At 45.6% G+C, this 21420-nt stretch overlaps 1 protein-coding gene across 1 annotated transcript in view; it reads right to left on the bottom strand.

Annotated features, from left to right (window-relative positions):
- Nucleotides 1–21420, bottom strand: part of kdm7aa (lysine (K)-specific demethylase 7Aa) — a 38483-nt gene that overhangs the window by 8417 nt on the left and 8646 nt on the right. Inside the window, exons 2-7 of the mRNA XM_063217115.1 lie at nt 11415–11500; nt 10258–10375; nt 9421–9581; nt 4986–5127; nt 3797–3983; nt 2373–2535 (exon numbers count right to left, since the gene is read on the bottom strand). Of these exons, the coding sequence (XP_063073185.1) occupies nt 2373–2535; nt 3797–3983; nt 4986–5127; nt 9421–9581; nt 10258–10375; nt 11415–11500 (857 nt within the window). The remainder of the gene's footprint in view (nt 1–2372; nt 2536–3796; nt 3984–4985; nt 5128–9420; nt 9582–10257; nt 10376–11414; nt 11501–21420) is intronic.

The raw sequence follows: 21420 nt of genomic DNA, 5'->3' as shown, positions 1-21420 counted from the left end.
TGCAGAGGGCAGTAGAGAGTAGAGAATAACAATCAGCAGAGGAACAAACCTTCAGTACATTATCAATGAACCCTGTGATAGTAGAGGAGAGATAGTTTTATATATTTTTATACATCAAGTAGAGGAGAGATATGTTTCTACTCTACCAAGTAGTGTTGATATTGAATTACAATGCTAAAAAAATCAGTACATTGGTGATACATTACACCCCATCACCAATGAGCTTAATCATTTCTTAGGCAACACTGCTTCACTGATTGATGCATTAGTTTAAAAAACGTGTAAAAGGTTGTTTTTTTTTGTTATTCCAGATTTTGTCCTATTCATAACGGTTAACACAGCGAGTTGGCTGTACAGCAACTGTTCTCGCAGTCTTATCTAAACGGGAGTACAATCAGCCAAAACGCCACCCACCCCGTTATCTGATCAACATCTCGCTCCCGTTCTGTCCGACGCCCCCCAGATTAGAGGTGCACAACATTTACGGAGTAGTGTGTGTGTGTGTGTGTGTGTGTGTGTGTGTGTGTGTGTGTGTGTGTGTGTGTGTGTGTGTGTGTGTGTGTGTGTGTGTGTGTGTGTGTGTGTGTGTGTGTGTAAGGGGGGTTTGTTTTGGGATAAGGGAACACAGATGAAGAGTTACAGAAATGGAAAGAAACCAGATGGTCTAGTGACACCGGTGCCAGGGGAGCGTGGAAACGGAGGGAGGGAGGGAAGGAGAGAGGATGGCTGGCAGGATGGTTGAGGGGACGCTGGCCAGAGAAGAGGGAGAGACAGACAGAGAGAGACAGACAGACAGAGACAGACAGAGAGAGAGAGCGAGAGAGAGAGAGCGAGAGAGAGAGAGGAGAGAAGAGAGAGACAGAAAGAGAGAGAGAGAGAGAGAGAGAGAGAGAACGAGAGAGAGAGAACGAGAGAGAGAGAGAGAGAGAGAGAGAGAGAGAGAGAGAGAGAGAGAGAGAGAGAGAGAGAGAGAGAGAGAGAGAGAGAGAGAGAGAGAGAGAGAGAGAGATGGATGGGGACAGGGATCTATGCCTGAGTGGCTCCTCACTCTGTGCTTGACACCACAAACACATAACCCACGTACGCTCCCCCCAAAAACCCACACCGCTGATAAGAACGGACGACTGCCCGAAACTCGACACTCAACCTCAGTACTTTATCTCACGTTTACAACACTCCTAATTTGTTTTTCTCCCATTCCTTCCAAACTCCTGAGCCAAGTTGGAGGAGTCATCATCATTTGTTTTTGTATGTTGTTGTTGTTTTCCTTTTTTTTGTTAATGCTCACTGTTTACACGGAAGAGTCAAGTCCATAATGGCATCAATTTGTTCTGTTCTTGTCACAGTGTTGCTTGGCAGAGATCCCCCAGCTTGTCACAGCCCCTGGCAGGGAGTAGTGGGGTCACCGTACACCCCGTGGCCCTCCCTATCCCTATCCGTATCCCCGCCTCCCCCGACAGAATCTGCTGAGCTAGAATTTCCTGGCAAGCTCCCTGGGAAAATGTTGATATTATTTTTGACTCGGTGCCGCTTTGATGAGTTTTGAATGCTGCTTTCCCTCTCGCTCCCCCCTCCTCCTCTGTCCCTCTCTCTTTAAGAAACAATTTTTCCATTTGGTGGTACATTAGGGTCAGATGAGACCCTCTCCAGTGCCATGAGCACTGAGGCCCTGGCAGGGGTAGGAGAATGAGGGTTGCAGTTGCCCAAGCAAGCAGTGGAGAGTGAGCCTTACTGGGGCATTACTGATGACTGCAAGAAAGTGTGCAGAGGTGCAAATGCATGAAGAGGGCATGCATTGTAATTTCTAAGTGTGCGTATCCTTGTGTTGATGCGCTTGTATCAGGGGTAGAATTTGAGTTTTTTCCACACCAGTCACTGTGGCAAGTAAATTTTAAAATCTACCGTTTCCTCGGTCAGAAAATGTTGTATTTTTAGATGCAATTTCCTGCATTCTAATCAATTTTAGGGTGAAGAATGGCAAATCTCATCGGACCAAAACATCGCCTGTACATTCAGGCTATTTATAGCTCGAGTTGAGGTGAAAGTTTTCACCCGCCAATGCTGAAATTTGAATTACCGTACCCGTATTTGCAGAGTGGTCGGGTGTAAAGTTCCAACCCTGGCTTGTATGTCTACACATGCCTTGTGAGGTGTGTTTGTGATAGAACAACGCACACGGGATCGGGAACTGTCCCGTTTCACTGATCTCTAAAATATCTAGAGAGAGCATCCAAGTGATAATACTAATGTGAATTGTGAAAAACAACACTTCTGCTCAATCCCACACACACCTACTTTTACACATGCCACCGTGTGAGTGTGTCAGCATGCGTGCTTGCGTGTGTGCATATTGCCCCTCAGGTGCTTCTCACCTGTTGGAAGGAGAATAGTGGTGCCTTGCCGTACCACACACTTGTAGCACTTCTCCACCTTGTCGCCGAAGAACACCTCGCTCTGGTTGACCGAGGAACTCCACGCCTCGTAAAGTGCAAGGTTGGCCTTGGTCGGCTCGATCAAGTAAAATATCTTCTCTCCCTGCGAATGTCGTGAGGAATATCCAAAATTAAAAACACAAAGAGAAATACATACTAGTTTGTTAGATAACAATACATGTAGTGTGACATGAAGTATTTTAAAAAGGTGAAAACAAAAGTAGGTGATCAATATGAAAGGTTGGTTGAAAATAGGACTGAAAGCTAAGTATCTTCTATGTGGCTAATGGATCAGTACGCATCATTAAAACACCATCACACTTAGTTTTTCAATTTAAACAGATGTGTGAACCCTTGCTGTGCACGTGTAGTCCACACTACACCTCACATGGCTTAATTGTGACAAGTAATGTCACCTTGATGCTGTTAGGTGTTTATGTGTCAGCGCTTGGGAAGAGATTAGCATCTTACAACACAAGCTAATTAGACACCAAGTGACATGTGGCAACAGCAGACAGCAGTCTGCTCTGCACCCCCCCCAAGACTACCAGAGCACTCAATAACCTTTTCAAACTAATATGTCTTGATTACATTTTTCTATGGCTGCACAGCTTGAGTTGAGGGTCTACTTGTTATGCATCTCAATGACAACTTTAACTGCAACCTGTCCTCCTGACTCACAAGTTAGATATAAGTTTGAATTTAAATGTAAGTAAAAACAGCTGAATATTTTTTCAAATTATGATTAAAGATGGGTGAATTTCACTCACAATGCCAAGACAACGACCATTACAGATGTGACTTTTTGATAAAACAGAAATTGGTCTAGCCTGCCTTTTTTTGGGGGAAGTTTTTTTTGACAAACAACTTTTCATTGCACATGAATGAAATTCACGAGTATATGACAATAAAACCATCTTGTAATCTTGAAATCTTGCAGCCTGCATGGCCAGACTGTACCTAGGAAACGACTACCCATAAAATCAAAGCCTTTAAGAGCTCATAACAAAAGGACGGTGTAACTGACACAATTTATGTGTTGTTATATTTGTTATTTCACTTGAAAATATGGGAAAGCTTAAGTACTCCAACAACATATGGGTTTGAATCATGTTTAACTGTGATGGCTGTCTGATAGACTGTTCCTATGAAACAAATAGATGATCCAGACGAAGGTGCAAAACGAATGTGTGGTCAAATAAAACATACAACTGCATGAAGTTCTGCAGTGAGACAGCAACTGTTTACTGAAAGTAACCTGGTGGAACGCCGGCCGCACATCACATGATGTGCATTTTACTAGAACTAAGAACAGACCAAGAAAACAACGGCCTAATAAAAACGAAGCCACGAAGAACTCGTACCCAGAGGACATGGTACCAGACGGAGGTGCCTCCGAAGTCTATGTGGAAGTCAGTGTAGCTGTCCTTGACTCCCATGAGGCAGTACTTCTGCACGAAGGGCTTGGGGAAGAAGGAGTCGTCGGGCCAGTAGTTCTCCACCCAGGACATCTTCTGGGCCACGTCTGGCACCACCACCAGGTCCGACATCCTGATGGGGACAGGAGGGGACGGGAGGGGACAGACATTAGTTGAGTCACTCCTACGCTCTTTCTGCAGACACAGACTGATTCCTGATGTCAAGTGTTCTAGCCTTGCTAGTATGTGAAACGCCCAGTGATTGGATACTCCGCGGAGTTCACCAAAGAGTATCCAATCACTGGGCGTTTCACTTCCTAGCAATGCTAGAACACTTGCCATTGGGAAACTGTCACAGACATGCACAAGCATGCACACAGGAGCATGCACAGAAGCGTGAACCCAAATACATAGGTACACACAAGACATGGGCGCACGCACCCACACAAATACACACACATGCAGAGAGGAAACACAGCAACACACATTTTAAAAAGCACATCGAAATTAAGTTGGACAAACAGACAGGATGGGACATTTGATCTTTTGTATTGGACCCTCACAAATGCGTGCGCACACGCACACGCACCACCATCAGGTCCGACATCCTGACAGGATGGGACAGTTGATCTTTAGGGTTGGATTCTTATCCAGATCTTTAGTGTTGGACTCTCACACAAGCCCAAAAACAGAAGCACCATCATCAGGTCTGACATCCTGAGCGTAGGAGTCATTAGTGATGGACTCCTACGCTTTCTCACCAACACACACACACACGTACACGTACACATGCGCACACACGCACACAAGTACAAATGAAGGTCAGACATCCTGAGAGGAAGGGACGGTCATTAGCAAGTTAACTCCTACACGCTCATTCTCTCACACACAAAGACAGCAAGCATATGTGCGCGCGCACGCACGCACGCACGCACACGCACACGCACACGCACACGCACACGCACACGCACACGCACACACACACGCACACACACACGCACACGCACACGCACACGCACACACACACGCACACACACACGCACACACACACGCTCACACACACGCACACACACACGCACACACGCGCGCGCGCCCGGGCGCACACACACCTTACTCTTAACTGTCTCTTACTTACTTTGTGTCAGAGAATTCCAAGCTGATGACATTCAACACTTTTGGTCGTTCTGGCTGGTAGTAATACTTGACAAACTCTCGCAGCTTCATCTTGCTGTCTGCCTGCCGTGCTACGTCAATCACATCGATGACCTTGTCACCCCCTGTAACAGCATAACATTACATTACATTAGATTAGATTGGATTTAGCAGACGCCTTCATGCAAACCAACACAAAGATGCAGTAACCAGAGATGATAGGGGAGACGGAGGAGGAGACGGATCGTAGAGTTTCTTCCGGATATGATGTAAGGTTCTAAGCCCTCATCCTATGGTAGCCTTGCTGTTTTAGAAACTAGGAGAATGAATGGAGTTCAATGGGAAAGTTACACCCTTTTAGGAGACTGGACTTGATCCCTTTGTGTTGCATGGTGGTGCATGATGCTCCAATTTGTCTTGGTTTAACATATTGAAAATCTTTGACATAATCAGCATACATTATGTGGCGAAATACAGAGTAGATTTTTGTATTGTTATTATCAGAATTCTCATTGTCAGAATTACTTGCAAAAGAACACAAGAGACACTACCAGTGTAGATGTACAAAACAAAAACGTAAGGCAGGCCAAGACATCCTGATTTCATCATTTTGGATCAGATATTGTGCTTGCAAAATTGTTTTTCTGATTGCAGGGATTTGGAGAGAATGAGTCGTTCTTTCAGAGTGTATATGATGCTTATTTGAATAGACAATGCTGAAAAGCTCTAGTGTTCTTACAACATATGGCTTTGCATCGTGCTTAACTGTGGTTGACGTCACCACACTTACAACCCAGGTGTCATTGACATTGTTTGGCAGTTTAATGATGTTTCATAAACAGAGTGCACGAGCCAAGACAAAATAAGCAAAAACACAGCAGAAAACACCTCAGAATCATAAAAACAAATTTTTACTCCACTTCCTTGATTAAAGGAGGGGTCAGCAGCAGTGCCAGAGAAACTAGGAAAGACAGAGAGAGATAGAGAGAGAGGGAGAGAGTGCGAGAGAGAGCAAGAGCGAAAGAAATGTACTGACAAGGAGAAAGAGAAGTAAAGAAAGACTGTAAACGTGATTGCTTAATTGCCGAGCCCCTGGCGCTGGTCGTTATTTCCACACCACTGTGCTACTTCCCCCAGGGAATTTCTCGCTCTGAGGAGGTCACGTGATCAGAAGGCAGCTGAGGTGAAGGGAGGAGGCTGCTGAGGTGGCTGTAGTGGGAGTGTGAGGCCTTCTGAGGCTGCGAAAGGAAATGACCTCTCCCTTCTTCTCTTCCAAGAGAACAGCCTCTTCTTGCTAATTCTCTCTCTCTCTCTCTCTCTCTCTCTCTCTCTCTCTCTCTCTCTCTCTCTCTCTCTCTGTCTCTCTCTCTCTCTCTCTCTCTCTCTCTCTCTCTCTCTCTCTCTCTCTCTCTCTCCTCTCTCTCTCTCTCTCTCTCTCTCTCTCTCTCTTCTCTCTCTCTCCTCTCTCTCTCTCTCTCTCTCTCTCTCTCTCTCTCTCTCTCTCTCTCTCTCTCTCTCTCTCTCTCTCTCTATGAACGAGGAAATCACCATCACCAAAGCAAGGTACATATGGATAGGTCACCCTCTCACTAACTCCTTCCTTGCAACACACAGCTGCTAATCAAGTTACACAAACCGGTGGCCAAGCAAGAGGCCAGAGTGAGCGAGCTAGTGGGCTAGTGAGAGACCTTACAAGTGAGCTCACTCGTGAGTAACTGACCAACTGAGCTAGCGAGCACCCAAAACGAGTGACCAAGTGGGTGAGTGAGGACCGGATACGAGGGAGAGATTTAGAGAGCGGGGGGCGATCTTGTGAGAGAGCGAGTATGTGTATGTGCGAGGAGCTAGCAGGGACCGGAAACAGGACTGCCAATAAGCCGGGAGTGGACAGCTGGCGTTTGTGTGCAAGAGAGACTGACTTGACTGCCCAGCCCCCCACCCACTGTTTCTGCTGCTGCCACCAGCCTCCCACACACGTGTGTGTGTGTGTGTGTGTGTGTGTGTGTGTGTGTGTGTGTGTGTGTGTGTGTGTGTGTGTGTGTGTGTGTGTGTGCTCCAACAAGGAGCCCAGCTGGCCAGCGTCTGATGACAGGGAACAGCTGGAGAGGGAGGGAGTGCTTAAGCAGAGGCAGCGGAGAGCATTTTGGAGCACAGCACTCCCCCGACATCCATACAGCTAATCAGGCTGCTCACACAGTGCTCAAGGTGTGCGTGTGTATGTGTATGCGCGCGTGTGTGTGTGTGTGTGTGTGTTGTGTGTGTGTGTCTGAGTGTGAGCATACGTATGTGTGTGTGCGTGACTGAAAATGTAACGCCTCCATACCTCCAATCTGTGTTGCTCCATACCTCCAATCTGTGTGTGTGTGTCTGTGTGTCTGTGTGTGTGTGTGTGTGTGTGTGTGTGTGTGTGTGTGTGTGTGTGTGTGTGTGTGTGTGTGTGTGTGTGTGTGTGTGTGTGTGTGTGTGTGTGTGTGTGTGTGTGTGTGTGTGTGTGTGCTACAGCTGTGGTAGTAATAGATGAGAGGAGGACGCAGTGTCTGGGTTGGAGGGGTGTCTGACTGTCGGTCACTAAATACCTCCGATGCCAATAAAGCACTCCTCACCTCCCCGGTATTAAGAGTTTAAGAGAGGCCACCACCTCGATCCCAGCCCATGCTATCCAAGAACAAGAGCACAGCGGGCTCGAGTTGCATTTTCTTTTCCTGTCCAAGCACAGGTGACAGGACCACTGAAACAACAATGGGGGGCAGAGTGGCATGGGGGAGAGAGAGAGTGAGATAATGTACTCAGAGAAATGGAGGGGCAGAGAAAGAGAGGCAGAAGTAGAAACCGAGGAATAAATGATGGACCAGAGAGGATGATGGACAGAGGGAGGAGGAGAGAGGAGGAGAGAGGGAGGAGGAGAGAGGAGGAGAGAGGGCAGGCGGACAGAGACCGGGAAGATGGGAGAAACGAGGAGCTATACATGAAGTGAAGTGATGAACACGGGGAGAGAGAGAAATAAGGAAAGAAGCGATATCATAAAAGAGAACAGCAAAAAGCGAAAGAGAGAAAGAAGGTTGAGTGGAAGGGTGTGTGTGTGTGGGTGTGTATTTACCCCTCTATCCCCATTGTCTCCAAAACTGCAAGACTGTAATGTGATCCCCAACCCCGGAGGCCCTCTACTAACTCCCCCAGTCCCAACACCTGCTCCCCCCCCCCACACACACACACTCCCCGGCTTCTTTAAAACAAGAGGCGCTTATTGCTCAATGGAGCGTGCGGCGATGGCGTGTAATCGGAGCTTAGGGAGATAAAACGCGGTGTGCTGCAGCGTTGAACTCGAGATGCTCCCTCTCATCACTCGCCTGTAACCAGAGCCAGGATGTACCAGAGTCTCTCTCCTCTCCTCCTCTCTCCCCCTTTATAACACAAAGGCAGCAGGAGGAAGGAAATGCCTTGGCTTGAACTCTCGGACCCTCGATAAGCCAAGGCCACTAATTTGATTAGATATTAGCTCTGGAGTGTTTTAAATTTAGACATAATTGAATTAATGCATATAGGGTGAGGCTTACGAGTCTTTCCATACGTACTTTCCATACTAGCCGTCTGATGGTATTTCTTAGTGTCATATAGACTGACATCTGCAAGCCGTTCCTGACATTAACTGTAGGCTGACGTACGTCTGATGATATCCTTCTTTTGAAGGTTTCATGATCAGGGATTAAAGGAATTCTGACTAGGAGATATATTGCTTTTGCTCAGGCTTCAAATGATGTCTTTAGATTGTTTTGGATGAAGAGGTCATTGAAGGACAACTACAAGGTATTCATCCAGAGTAGGTTGGAGGATGTTCAAATCAAGGTCTGTGTGTACACCTTCAATCCATACGGTTGTCTGAACTGGTGTATTGAACTCCAAAAATGCAGATAGCCAACAGATGCAGAAACCCTTGGAGGCCGATGGTTAGATCTACACTGAGTCTTGGAAAAACTGTTTTGCTGTTTGTTCTTTCAGACAGTTTCACCTTCGGTTCATACAGTTGGCTTCTTCTGATTGCAAAAGAGGTCACAAATGTGTTGGAATTTTTAATACAGAGACTGTGTTATGATGGTCCAGAGCAGTGTTTCTCAACTGGTGGGTCGTGACCCAAAAGTGGGTCGCGGAGGGGTCATGGGTGGGTCGCGGAGCCGTGGTGTAGAAAAAAAAATCGTAATTCATTGATTGGCTAAAAAAAAAAAACCATCCAACTTTTCTTGCAACAATTTGCAACTTTTATGTTGATAGGCGATTGAATGAGAGTGGAAAATGGTGGGTCCCAAGAATGTTTCAGTTGAGAACTACTGGTCCAGAGGACATTCAAACACATATCAAAAGATCAACACACATCCACACATGCTCTCTCCCACGGTCTTGTTCGAGTGCCATCATGTCCTTACCTACGCACTGCTCCACGTCTTTGACAGAGAAGGAGGGAGGCGGCAGCTTGAGCCCCAGGCCCTCGAAGTCGGGCAACATGATGGGGTAGTTGAAGCCATGCTTCTCCAGGTACTTGGCCGTAACCTGGTGCCCCTGCATGCGGTGGACGATCTCATCCGCACTGGAGGACAAAAAGCACAGACAACCAAGAAGACAGGTGTTGGTAACATGGTAACCACAATTGAATTAGCATTCTCCCTTATATTCTCTTCATCTACATAAAAATGTGGCACTGTACGCACTTCAATTTGCATTTTTCACTTATTCTTTCCATATTCACATCAGGCTGATGCTTGAATACTCAAACTTTGCAATGCATGGATTCAATGTAGCATTTTCCCAAAGGTTTGTCTACCTTTATTAATTAATTTCACTGCAGCAGAATCTGTTGCTCTGTAGGTTTCAATACTGATTTTGTGAAAGCCTCGTCTACCTTTCCTAAGAAACTAATCAGTTTAACTGCAGAACCCATTTTCTTTAGGTTCCCACAGCAGAAGGTGCGAGAGGCCAACAGAGACACCACTTGAGTAAACATAGAGAGAGAGAGAAAGAGAGAAAGAGAGAAAGAGAGAAAGAGAGAAAGAGAGAGAGAAAGAAAGAAAGAAAGAAAGAAAGAAAGAAAGAAAGAAAGAAAGAAAGAAAGAAAGAAAGAAAGAAAGAAAGAAAGAAAGAAAGAAAGAAAGAAAGAAAGAAAGAAAGAAAGAAAGAAAGAAAGACAGAGAGAGAGAGAGAGAGAGAGGAGAAGAAGAACAGAAGGCAACAAAAACAACATGAGGTGTGGAGCTCCCTGAAGCTACCTGGGAAAGGTCCTCTCCTGCAGCTCCCGCACAAACACGGACGTGCCCGCCTGCACCGGCCTCGTGCCATCATCCGCCTCCGTGTAGTCATGGCGATGCCAGTTATTGCGCTTTTTCACTGCGGAATAGATCATTTCACCATTAACAACCGCGATAAATCACATTTGGGGTGCGTGTTGTAACGCCTCGTTATCACGCTAACGCAACATTTCTTGTTGTGTTTTTTCACAGCAGAAGACGTCGCATCATAATTATTGGATTTTTAGATGGTTAGGATGTGCTGTGTTTTGAGCCTGTACTCTTCAACGTTTGTTACGCATGGATCTACAAGAAAAGTCATTCACGATTCCTTTGTATGCCTATCACATGTGCAGATATTGGCGATAAAGCAGACTTTGAATTTGATTTACACCATTACAAACGTGTTAAAATCACGTTAGGGGATGTTATAGTGTCGTTACTTAAAATAACATTCTATGCTTGCGTTCTCTTAAATTCATAAAATGTTTTTTACGAGCAGGCACATCACCCCCTACTTCCCATAGAAGGCAAATAGAATGACAGGCAAAAATGATTTATGGTTTCTTCCCCTCCCCCACACCACTAATTCTCACAGTAGCAGTAACAGCCCTCCGCTTCTCCTCTCCTCTCCTCTCCTCTCCTCTCCTCTCCTCTCCTCTCCTCTCCTCTCCTCTCCCCTCAGTGCGGCCCCATAACCACAGGCCAGTTCTCAGACTCAATTAAAGGATTACACTAGCATTCAATTAGCCTGTTACTGGCTGACCCCCGCACTTTGGGGGGTGGGGACGGAGACGATGATCAGGGGGGATGGTGGTGGAGAGTTCACCAAGCATGCAGCTCAGTGTTTCAGGGCATTACCAAAAACAGCCAGCACATGGCAACACAGTAATAACAGGAAGCTTTTTGGTACATTTGGGTGCGCGTTTGTGTACAGACATCTTAAATATGCATACGTTATAATAGAAGTACAATCATACTGCCAATCGTAACCTTCCCTACGAGACAATCAGTAGGCGGTCTCCAGACCATGTCTCACTTGTGCAAACCAGTGTGTGTGTGTGTGTGTGTGTGTGTGTGTATGTATGTGTATGTATGTGTATGTGTGTGTGGTCAAGCAAAGACCGGTGGCCACTTACTCAAGGAGGGTCCATGCTGGACGTCGCAGTTGGGACAGTGATAGACATCGATGTCCGCCGCATGGTGCTCCTCTACTTGCACGCAGCTGGAAGAGACAACACAGACAGACGCCGCAGACCATTAGACACCAGTGCTTTTAGAGGCCATGGAGTAGTACACTCAGCACAGCATAGTCAAGCTATTGCCATTTATCAGACTAAGCTCTGAGCTGGAGTCCTCCACTTGGTCACAGATGGAAGAACCACCACACAAATAGACACTGCAATCCTTATACAGACACCAATGCTTTTAGTCCGATCAGGGCCACTACGTTCATTGAAGAATGAAGAAAGACATGTTTGACAACTTTCAAAATGCAGTAATTTTAGGTCTTGAAAAGTGGACACTAACTTACAGAGACCACAGATTACACTGAGCATCCCATTAATATGCACAAAATGTCAACAACAACAACAACAAAATATATAAGATCAGGGGTGCGGTTCTCAAAAGCGTAGCTGTTAGCCAGATAGCAACTTGGGTAGTCGCCAATGGGATATTGCATTGTGAACAATAAAGTAGCTAACGTAGTAAGCAACTATGGCTTCAAGAAATGCACCCCAGGTTTGTGTGATCAATCAACAGGGCAGTCGTGGCTCAGTGGTTAGAGCACTGGGTTGGCAACCCAAGGGTTCCCGGTTCAATGCCCGACCGGACCACGGCTGAAGTGCCCTTGAGCAAGGCACCTAACCCCTACACTGCTCCCCGGGCGCCGCTCAGCAGGCAGCCCACTGCTACGGACTAGTGTGTGTACTTCAATGTGATTCACTAGTCCAAATGGGATAAAGTGCAGAGAAAGAATTTCCCCTAGGGGACCAAAAATTGGCTCCAATCTCCAATTGGCTTCGTTTATATGAGACAGAAAGGAGATGATTGGACAACAGACATCAATCAGAGCGACTGGATAATCTCTGCATCACTGCTTTTAGAAGCCACAACTGGTGAGAACACTGATAACGACCAGTGTACTTCTGTGTAGCCTGGAACATGCCTAATGAATGTATAAAATAGTTCTGCTTAGCACTGCAGTACTGCTATAGTACAAGAATAGTGTTGGAGTACAGAAACTCGTATTAGTCCTTCTGGACATGAAGACATAAACAATTTTTATACAGGTGTTTTTTCTTCCTGCAATGTGCTTTTCCCCAGTATGGGATGTTCTAACATGGCTGTGCGTGCGTGGGTGCGTGCGTGCATTTATATTGGCTTCTTGTTAAACTGACAGAATTTAAAAGGGCTTGTGTGTCACGACTTCCAATAATTAATTACAGTGCTCTGTCACATTTCAAACGCCCACAGTAATATGGAGAGAAAATCTCTCCACTTTTGCAGGCATTTCTCTGGGATTCATCAAGGAAAACCTCTCAACATCACTGCAAAAAAAACCCTCTTTTTGGTGGCTAACTCTAAAGGACTCATTGAGTCATCCATCTGATACCACAAATCCCGCTGAATCAGGGTGGAAGGTGATAGGTAGCATTTCAGGTGCGAGTGTTCACGAGATCTAGATAGTGACGCTACGTCCATCACAACAGAGCAAGTGTAGCCTATCTAGAAGAGATGGGGCCCCATCACCTTTGACACAAAAAAAACACACACACGAGTGGAGCTCTGGTGTCAAATGGCTCTGCAATATACAGTAAATCCGGTGCTTTTTGCCTTAATGTGTCAGTGAAAAGAGATGTTCGTAGCTCTTTCAGTGCCATGGACTTGAAAACGAGTCTTTTCAGAATGTATGGCACAGTGCCAAAGACATGATATCAAGTCAATTGCGTTTTTCATGGGGGGTGGGGCCTAACACGTTGATCTGGTATGTTTGTTGTTCACATGGACAAAGAACTACATTTTTTATGGCTCTTAAAAAATCACTCAAACGCTGAAAAAAGCCTGCACCCCCCAGTTTGAATTTGAAAATGGCTGGCACTCAATGAGTTAAGAGTACCTTTGCAGAGGTGTTGCTCTCTTACACCCCAAAACCTTCATGGTGAGTCTGATGTTTTACTTTACGATTGTTCAACCCCTTTGCACATATATTTAACCTTAGCTAATGTAAAAAAAAAAATCTGTTTCTTCACCAAACCTCCCTCCACCCACACGCACACACCCACAAATAAGTAGCTCTCGTCTCAAACCTCAACCAGTCAAAAAGAGCAGAGGGGGGAAAAAAAGCTACGACCACAGACACAAGAGGCATTCTTCAGGCTAAGACCCGAGCTTTGCTACTGACAGAATGAAGGGCATTAACCAGCCTTTTGTGTTTTTAAGGCTCAATTTACACAGCAAATTACTTCTGTTGACTTTCTCTCTGTGTGGTATGTGGAAAACGTTCCCATGTCACAACACAGTCAACTGCAAGTCTACCCCATAGGCGAAAGCTATGCAAGCCAAGGCTCTGTCCCACAAAGCTTAACAGCAGACACAAGTCCAGGCTACGAAGTTAAAACTGAGTTTAAACTGGAAATGGACAATGATATTTCAAGAAGTGCTAGGATGTTCATGTTCAAAAGGTGAGATTACATGAACACATTATACCTAAGGCTCATGAGAGTGGGCACAGCCAATTTGAAGGCATTTTTCTCAATTGTAGCCATTAGCCACTGCATAGTTGCACTTTGCCTTTACAGGCCAGTAAAAACAGTTTGCATAAAGAGTCGATGTGCATTACGAGTCACAGTGGCATATAAGTTAGCATCAAAGGCGGCAACAGCTCAGTGCTAGGCTATTACATAACGCTGTTGTAAAACCTGTCCAGCGGTGCCATTATCTCAGCTGGGCAATTATCGGTGCTCAGCTGACGGTGTCTGGAGATAAAGTGTGCCAGATGGGAGAGAGCTTATCATGCTCTGCTCTGCATGCAGGTTAATGAGGCAGCACGGTGCATTACTCGGTTGCACTATGAATAAGGGTGTACATTACAGCTTTCATGACGATACGATTCGATAATGACTTCTTAAGGCAGCGATTCGATTCCATTTTTTTTCCAATTACTTTTCCATTTCTATCATTTCCAGGATGGGCCAGTATGCAGGCACGCAGGGGTGGATTGATTCATGTTAGCACATATATCTGCATCAACTCACTTGTCTGGGAAATCCCATGTTGCTTTGCACAATCATTCCAATCTGAGAGCATGGATTCAACACCAAAAGCGGGTTCCTGAGCTAGGGAGCCAATCAGAAAGCGGGGAGGGTTGAAAAAGCGATGATGCAAACTACTAGACAAAGAGAAGCTTACAGATTGATTGAATAGATACAACTGACACGATTGTCTATGGGCAACGTATAGCCAAATGATACATTCGTAATGCCCAATGAACAGCCATGGCCACTCGTACACCATATCTTTCCTACAAGAAATGGCATAAGTAGCCTCCAGAGTCTCTCAATCTCACTTGTGTTAACTGGGCACATGCCTGCTTTGGCCTTCAGCCACACCTCTCGTCACATCACGGCCAAAAACAACTGTCCAAATGTGCTCACAAACATGCATGTGCACACTCGCAAACTCACAGCTAGACCTTGGCCCTAACGTATGCATCTGGACAACATCAATCAGATTGGTCCAAATTTCACATACATTGGAGTATAAATGGCCAATTATAAATATCAGCCAACTCATGTGGGAACAGAATCTGCACTGTGCCAACCACTGAGCTAAAGCTATTCACCAAGTTATATGTTCCATGAGAAATGTAACAGTTGCCCAACATGCTTTGACATTTCAGTGCTGGAAACGAATGCTTGGCACGCAAGCATGCATGCACGCACAGGCATGCGCACACACACAAAAAAGTCTGTGTGTCAGCAGATCTTGGCAGCCTTCCACTGCTTGAAAACACACTTTCAGGCAAACAGACAAGTGTTATGTGTTGGGCCCACTTGGCTTAAAGTGAGCAGAGACAAGAGCTATATTACACTGAGCTTAAACATCAGGGACAGGGTACTTACAAAATGTATAACAAACCAATAACTTAATAAGTAGTCGTGTGTATATAAGTACCACAATACAACCACACTGTACATGAGTCAATTTAAGAAAGAAAGCTGCAGCAATGCAAATCTATGAGTCACCATGTTATTACGGAGAGAGCCGCACTGGTCGAGTTGACCTCGATGACCTTGCTGGGTGATGTGTTAAACACACATGCTGGGTAGTTGTAAACAGTGACATCATGCACTGCAAACAACACAAGACAGCCGCCCCTTTACATAACAGTCAAGTGTGCCAAAAGAGTCAGGTGTGTGTGTGTGTGTGTGTGTGTGTGTTTGTGTTCAATTAGCCTGGGTCCCAATGAGTGTGTGTTTAAGCAGCCAAAATAGAAATGCTGACTGGCTATGCCATTCGTTCACCACACGTAGAGTGCATCTGTGGTGGAAAAGCTCTCCGTGTGTGGAATGCTGAGCCACAGCCACTAACCATCAACAGGTGAATCATACAGGCTTGTTTGTTTGCCGTAAATTCAGAGAGAGAGAGAGAGAGAGAGAGAGAGAGAGAGAGAGAGAGAGAGAGAGAGAGAGGAGAGAGAGAGAGGAGAGAGAGAGAGAGCCCCACAGCGTGCAAATGACATACTGGCAGAACTGGAGAAACAGCAACACAAAATGACTCAGAAAACACTCCTATCAAAATTTACTGGAACACAAACATAACTTACTTAATGTGGCTTGAAGTTATCCTATGCATATATTCACACTTCCATCAAAACACTAGCCTGAACACACACTAGGCCTACTAAAGAATCCAACTTCAAGATGATTGCACTGAATAGATTTGGACTGAACAGTTGTCTAGTGTAGTATAGTGGTAGTGTAGTATAGTGGTATTACTGGACACTGACGGCATGTAATATTTTGCTCCTCCGAATACAAGACTGACGCCAATAAAGTGGAATCGAATCAAATCTTATCTCATTTGACCATGATAAATCCTCTTGTAAATACTTCTAGTTAATAACGTGTACCATGGCATACCTGACAATTTTTCAGTAGCAAAGTCTGTGAGAAGTTTGTGCTGACGGAGGGACAAATTGTAGTCAGAAATTGAAAGGAAATACTACTAATACTACAGCATTTAGGCAACACCAGGAATGGGGAGGAGGATTGGTCCAATATACGTCAGAATTCCAGGAAAATTGGAATGTCGGTAGATATGGTCGCCTGTGTGTTATGAAAGGTACCTACCTAGTAGTATTTAATACATGTTTTGTTATTCCCATTCCCAATACCAGCAGTAGATTAAAGGGGCACAATGTAAGATGATGTTGTTTGCACGGTGCCCGTGGTACGCAGGCGTCAATATCATGAAAAACATGAAATAAACTCGCTGTGAGAATGTGTTTTATTACGGAATGCCAGCAGTTGATACAAATATGACTGTACGTAGAGCGATTTTTCGTATGAGAAGTATTTCCCATGATACTCGTTCGGACCGCTCTGCCAAAAGTTACATTTGGGGTTTTCTGACAGCGGACCGTGGAAGTGGTCGTGAGAGTCATTGATCACCTACTAATGACTCAAATAAGGATCGGCTGACTCGGGACAGTGATTGATTAAACTTTTAATCCTACCTAGAGCCCCTTTAAAGCTGCTGTAAAAAAGGCCAATAAAACTGTCAGGCAAAGAAACCAACACCCTCCCTCCCTAAACACTACCAAGCATCCTTCTATGCTGCACACACAGAGGATCCTCAGAAATGACTCGCAGCGGAACTAACACTTGCCCACCGTGACATCTTGTTGACACCATGTCAGCTAGCCTAACTTCACACACCCTCTTCCCAGTTGACACCCCCCGCCCCAACCAACTCCAAAAATAAGGGCAGGACATCAAAGCTTTTCACCCCTTCCTCAATGACCAGAATAGCCCACGCAAACTGGTGACATGGTGCTTTTTTCAGGTCATATGGGAGAGGGAAGAGAGAGAGAGCGAGAGAGAAGCAGGTTAAGCTCAAGAAGAGCCTATACTCTCTCCCTCCCTCCCTCCCTCCCTCTCTCAACTGCTTTCTGGGCGGGGGAGGGACAGAGCCAGGCAGTGAAGGGAGGGATGGAAGAAGGGAGGGACAGAGACTCGGGCCTAAAATTCCTCTAGTTGCTATCTGCTTTGATCTGCCTCCCTTATTGCAGGAAACTGTAAATGCAACAAAGCAGCAGTTATTAGCACACCCAGGCAGACACGCAGACTGGAAGGCAGGCAGGCAGGCACCCAGGCAGGCATGCAGGCACACAGGCAGGCATGCAGGCACACAGGCAGGCGTCATTTGCCTCTGTTGCTGATGGCGGCGGTGGCCTGGTCAGTTGAGGACACTTAATGCACACTGCGCGCAGTACGCACGGTCCTAAACCACTGGCTCTTGGTCTCTTCATCTCCCCTCAACGTGACAACAACACCAATATTACCCTTTATCTAACGCCTTTACACAAAGCAACTTGCAGTTCCTTTAGGTCAGGGATGGGCAACTGGCGGCCCGGGGGCCACATGCGGCCCGCCTCCTCACTCAATGCGGCCCGTAGATAAAACAGTAGGCCTAATTAAGAAAATAATTACCATATTTTTTAAAACAACTACTGAATCAATCTTGTAATTATACTGTTGGCCAATGGAGTATTGAGTATAGAGTATTCTATTCCTTCCAAACAATATGGGCAGTCAGTGAGCAACCAACTAGCCTACACCTCCAACTCAGATGGGAGTCAGATCCGTGGTCATGTGGCCCTCCGATTGTGGCGATGAAAAAACGTGGCCCTCCTCATCAAAAAAGTTGCCCATCCCTGCTTTAGGTACACTGTGTAGGTTACAATCCCAGGAGCAATGTGGGGGTGAGATTAGCCTAGCGCACCATCCTACGTACTTCCGCCAAGAGACTTGGCTCCGCACTACGTCTGGTACCCGTTTTCTGTGGAGCGATGTTCACCGGCAGGATTTGCGCCGGTGATCCTGACAAACGGTCCTACATTGTAATTTTATCCTACGGTAGGATATTCTGTCAGACATGTCCGTTAAACGGTCCTACATCGCCATAGATAGACGTCAGACATGTTTGTTCAACAACATATACGTTAATTCCTGATTTTTCTGAAAATGTCCTTCCTGCAATCGTGTCAGATCAAACAACCTCCAGACCATGAATACGAAATGAAAGTGCAGTATTATGGGATGGTCAGGACCAGGCTAGGGCGAGATGCCCTGCTCAATGGCACTTCAGCCATGGATGAGATGATATTCGAACCTGTAACCTTCTGACTCCAAGACAAACTCCCAAACCGGTAAGCCACAGACATGCAACACACATGCACACAGCCACAACCCTATCGCAGGGGTGATAGTGAAAAAAAATCCTGAGCCTGAACTTTTTCACCTGCTCTAACGACGACGACGACAAGATACTGCATAGTGACGTAACGTAGGCCTATTTTGACACATTATTCAAACATTTAATAGCCTGTGTATGACCATTATTCAAGCCTGATAGTAGAAGAAAACCCTGAACATTTAACACTTTCTGAGATAAGAATAACCTAATGGATAATTATTATCAATGTTTTTATTTTTGCAAACTCTGTCAAGCCTGAAATCAGGCATGGAGCCTGAATACTATTAGCCCTGCTATCGGCATTCATACAGCCAAAGACAAGGCTGACAAATCTGAAAAAAATTACATCCCCCATCCCGCCCCAACAAATAAAAAAAAATCCCAATTGGGCCACACACATATTGACAGTCACATGTGCAATTTGCATCATATCTACAAGCTAGCTATGCATGGATTGAAAACACATCGGCTAGAATTAAATGAATCATTGATATGCCGTTCCATATCTGGGCTAAGTTAATCCTCTTATCCATCTTACTCCCATGGAACAAAAAATATCCAGACTGTACAAAGTACATGTCTGTATGTTCTTCAGCTATTGCATCATTTCTACAAGATACAGCATGGCAAACAAGGGATAATATAACATTCCTTGATATGTTTTCCTGCATCTGGGCAAGCCTAATCCCCATTTGAAGAGGGGAGCAATCAACCTAGTCCTACACCATACTAAGCACTTGTCCATAACTGCGCAATTCAACTTCAAGCAATTGCATCATTTCCACCAGCTATTAAGCCAACATGGAACACAATCGCCCACCTATCAGTAGGACTGTATTTTCCCTGGGCTATTTCTATGGCTAATCCTGTTATCATCTCCTCGTGTGAAGGAGAAAATTAAAAAGCTCTTTTCTCTGAAGCCTGGAGCTGGGAGATAGTCTGGTTTGGTGAGCCAGTTCATCTGGTGACAGAGGAAGTGTGTAGGCGGCTGAATGACTGGACAGTGGAGAGCAGAGTAGTAGTGGTGTGGTGTGGTGGTAGACTGGGGCGAGCTGAATATAATGCACTACTTCACCAGAGGAAGACACAAGGAGGGGTGGGCTTACACAATGGCCATCTCACTGGGGCCCTAGTCTCTCTGTGTCTCTCTCTGTGTCTCTCTCTGTGTCTCTCTCTGTCTCTCTCTCTGTGTCTCTCTCTGTGTCTCTCTCTGTGTCTCTCTCTGTGTCTCTCTCTGTGTCTCTCTCTGTGTCTCTCTCTGTGTCTCTCTCTGTGTGTCTCTCTCTCTGTCTGTGTGTGTGTGTCTCTCTCTCTCTCTCTCTCAAGTTGTCTCTCTCCTTCTTGTGTGTGTGCGCGTCTCTCTCTCTCTCTCTCTCTCTCAAAGACACACTTCCTGCCTCGTCTATGTAAACAATAGCACACATACCCTCTCTTGCTGTCACTGCTGCCACAAGAGCACACTCAGGAAGGCAGTCACAGCCACCGAGAGAATGAACAAACGTGTGAAACGTGTGCAAGAAAGAATGAAGGAGGGGGAAAAAAAAACCTAGACAATGTCAGTGAGTGAATGAGAAACTGTGAATGAGAAATAAAATGGCCAAAATTGCAATAGATATTGTGAGAATAAGAATTGGGGGACAGACAAAAAAAAGGAAAGTGCAGTACAGCAGGAAGTGTCATGATGTAATGCCGGTCTGCTGAGGTGAGGCAGGCAGCCAGTCCGACTCGTATGCCACACCCGGCATCCACACCTTAAAACACCCCCTTCCCCCACTGCACTCATACCTTAAAGGGGTATGCCACTATTTTGGGGCTTAATACAGTTAAAATCGTTGGCTGTGGTTTCTAAAGGTGGTAAAGTGTCTTATTTTTCATGCTAAGCGTTGTCTTGCTTTAAGACAAGTTAAAAGAGGGAATATGTCGCTAAGATAGTGAAAGTCAATGGATCCGTGTAGCATTGTAGCATGCTACACGGATCCATTGACTTTCACTAGCTTAGCGACATGCTAAATAAATAAATGAAAAATAAGACACTTTACCACCTTTATAAACCCTGGCCAACGATTTTAACTGTACTAAGCCCCAAAATAGTGGCATACCCAATTTAAAACACCCCCTCACACCGGGGACATAAGCGAAACGAGCGAGGCCAAGAGGCGAAATTCAGTGTTCCATTCTGACAGCCGAACGGTCAACAGGTCGTAGCAACATACATATTATATTATGTTCACTCCTCATTTGCATATATATTTCTGCTCCGCTTCAGCCCTGTTTGATTGCCTTCACCCTACTTCCCTTCCCTCATTGGAATGAATGAATGATGAAGTTCGCTTGGGTTGGCCAAATTCCTGTGTATGTGTCCCTGTCGTTACGCTCAAACAACACGCTACGCGCAACAGCCGTACGTATACAGTTGGCCCACTCCACTGCACTGCACTGCCTCACACACCTCTAATTATACACACAAACATACAAACAAACTCAGTCCCAACACATCCTCTGACCCCAGCCTTGCGCAGGGCGTGCAAATACCGCCCCTCAACACACACACACGCACACACGCGCTCCAGATGTGATCGCTTTCGTCCATAACTATTGGACGGATGTCATGAACAAACACACACACACACACACACGTGCGCGTACGCACACACACATCTC

Source organism: Engraulis encrasicolus, chromosome 15, assembly GCF_034702125.1.
Source record: "Engraulis encrasicolus isolate BLACKSEA-1 chromosome 15, IST_EnEncr_1.0, whole genome shotgun sequence".
Taxonomy (NCBI): Eukaryota; Metazoa; Chordata; class Actinopteri; order Clupeiformes; family Engraulidae; genus Engraulis; species Engraulis encrasicolus.
This window is presented reverse-complemented; position numbering and strand designations above follow the sequence as displayed.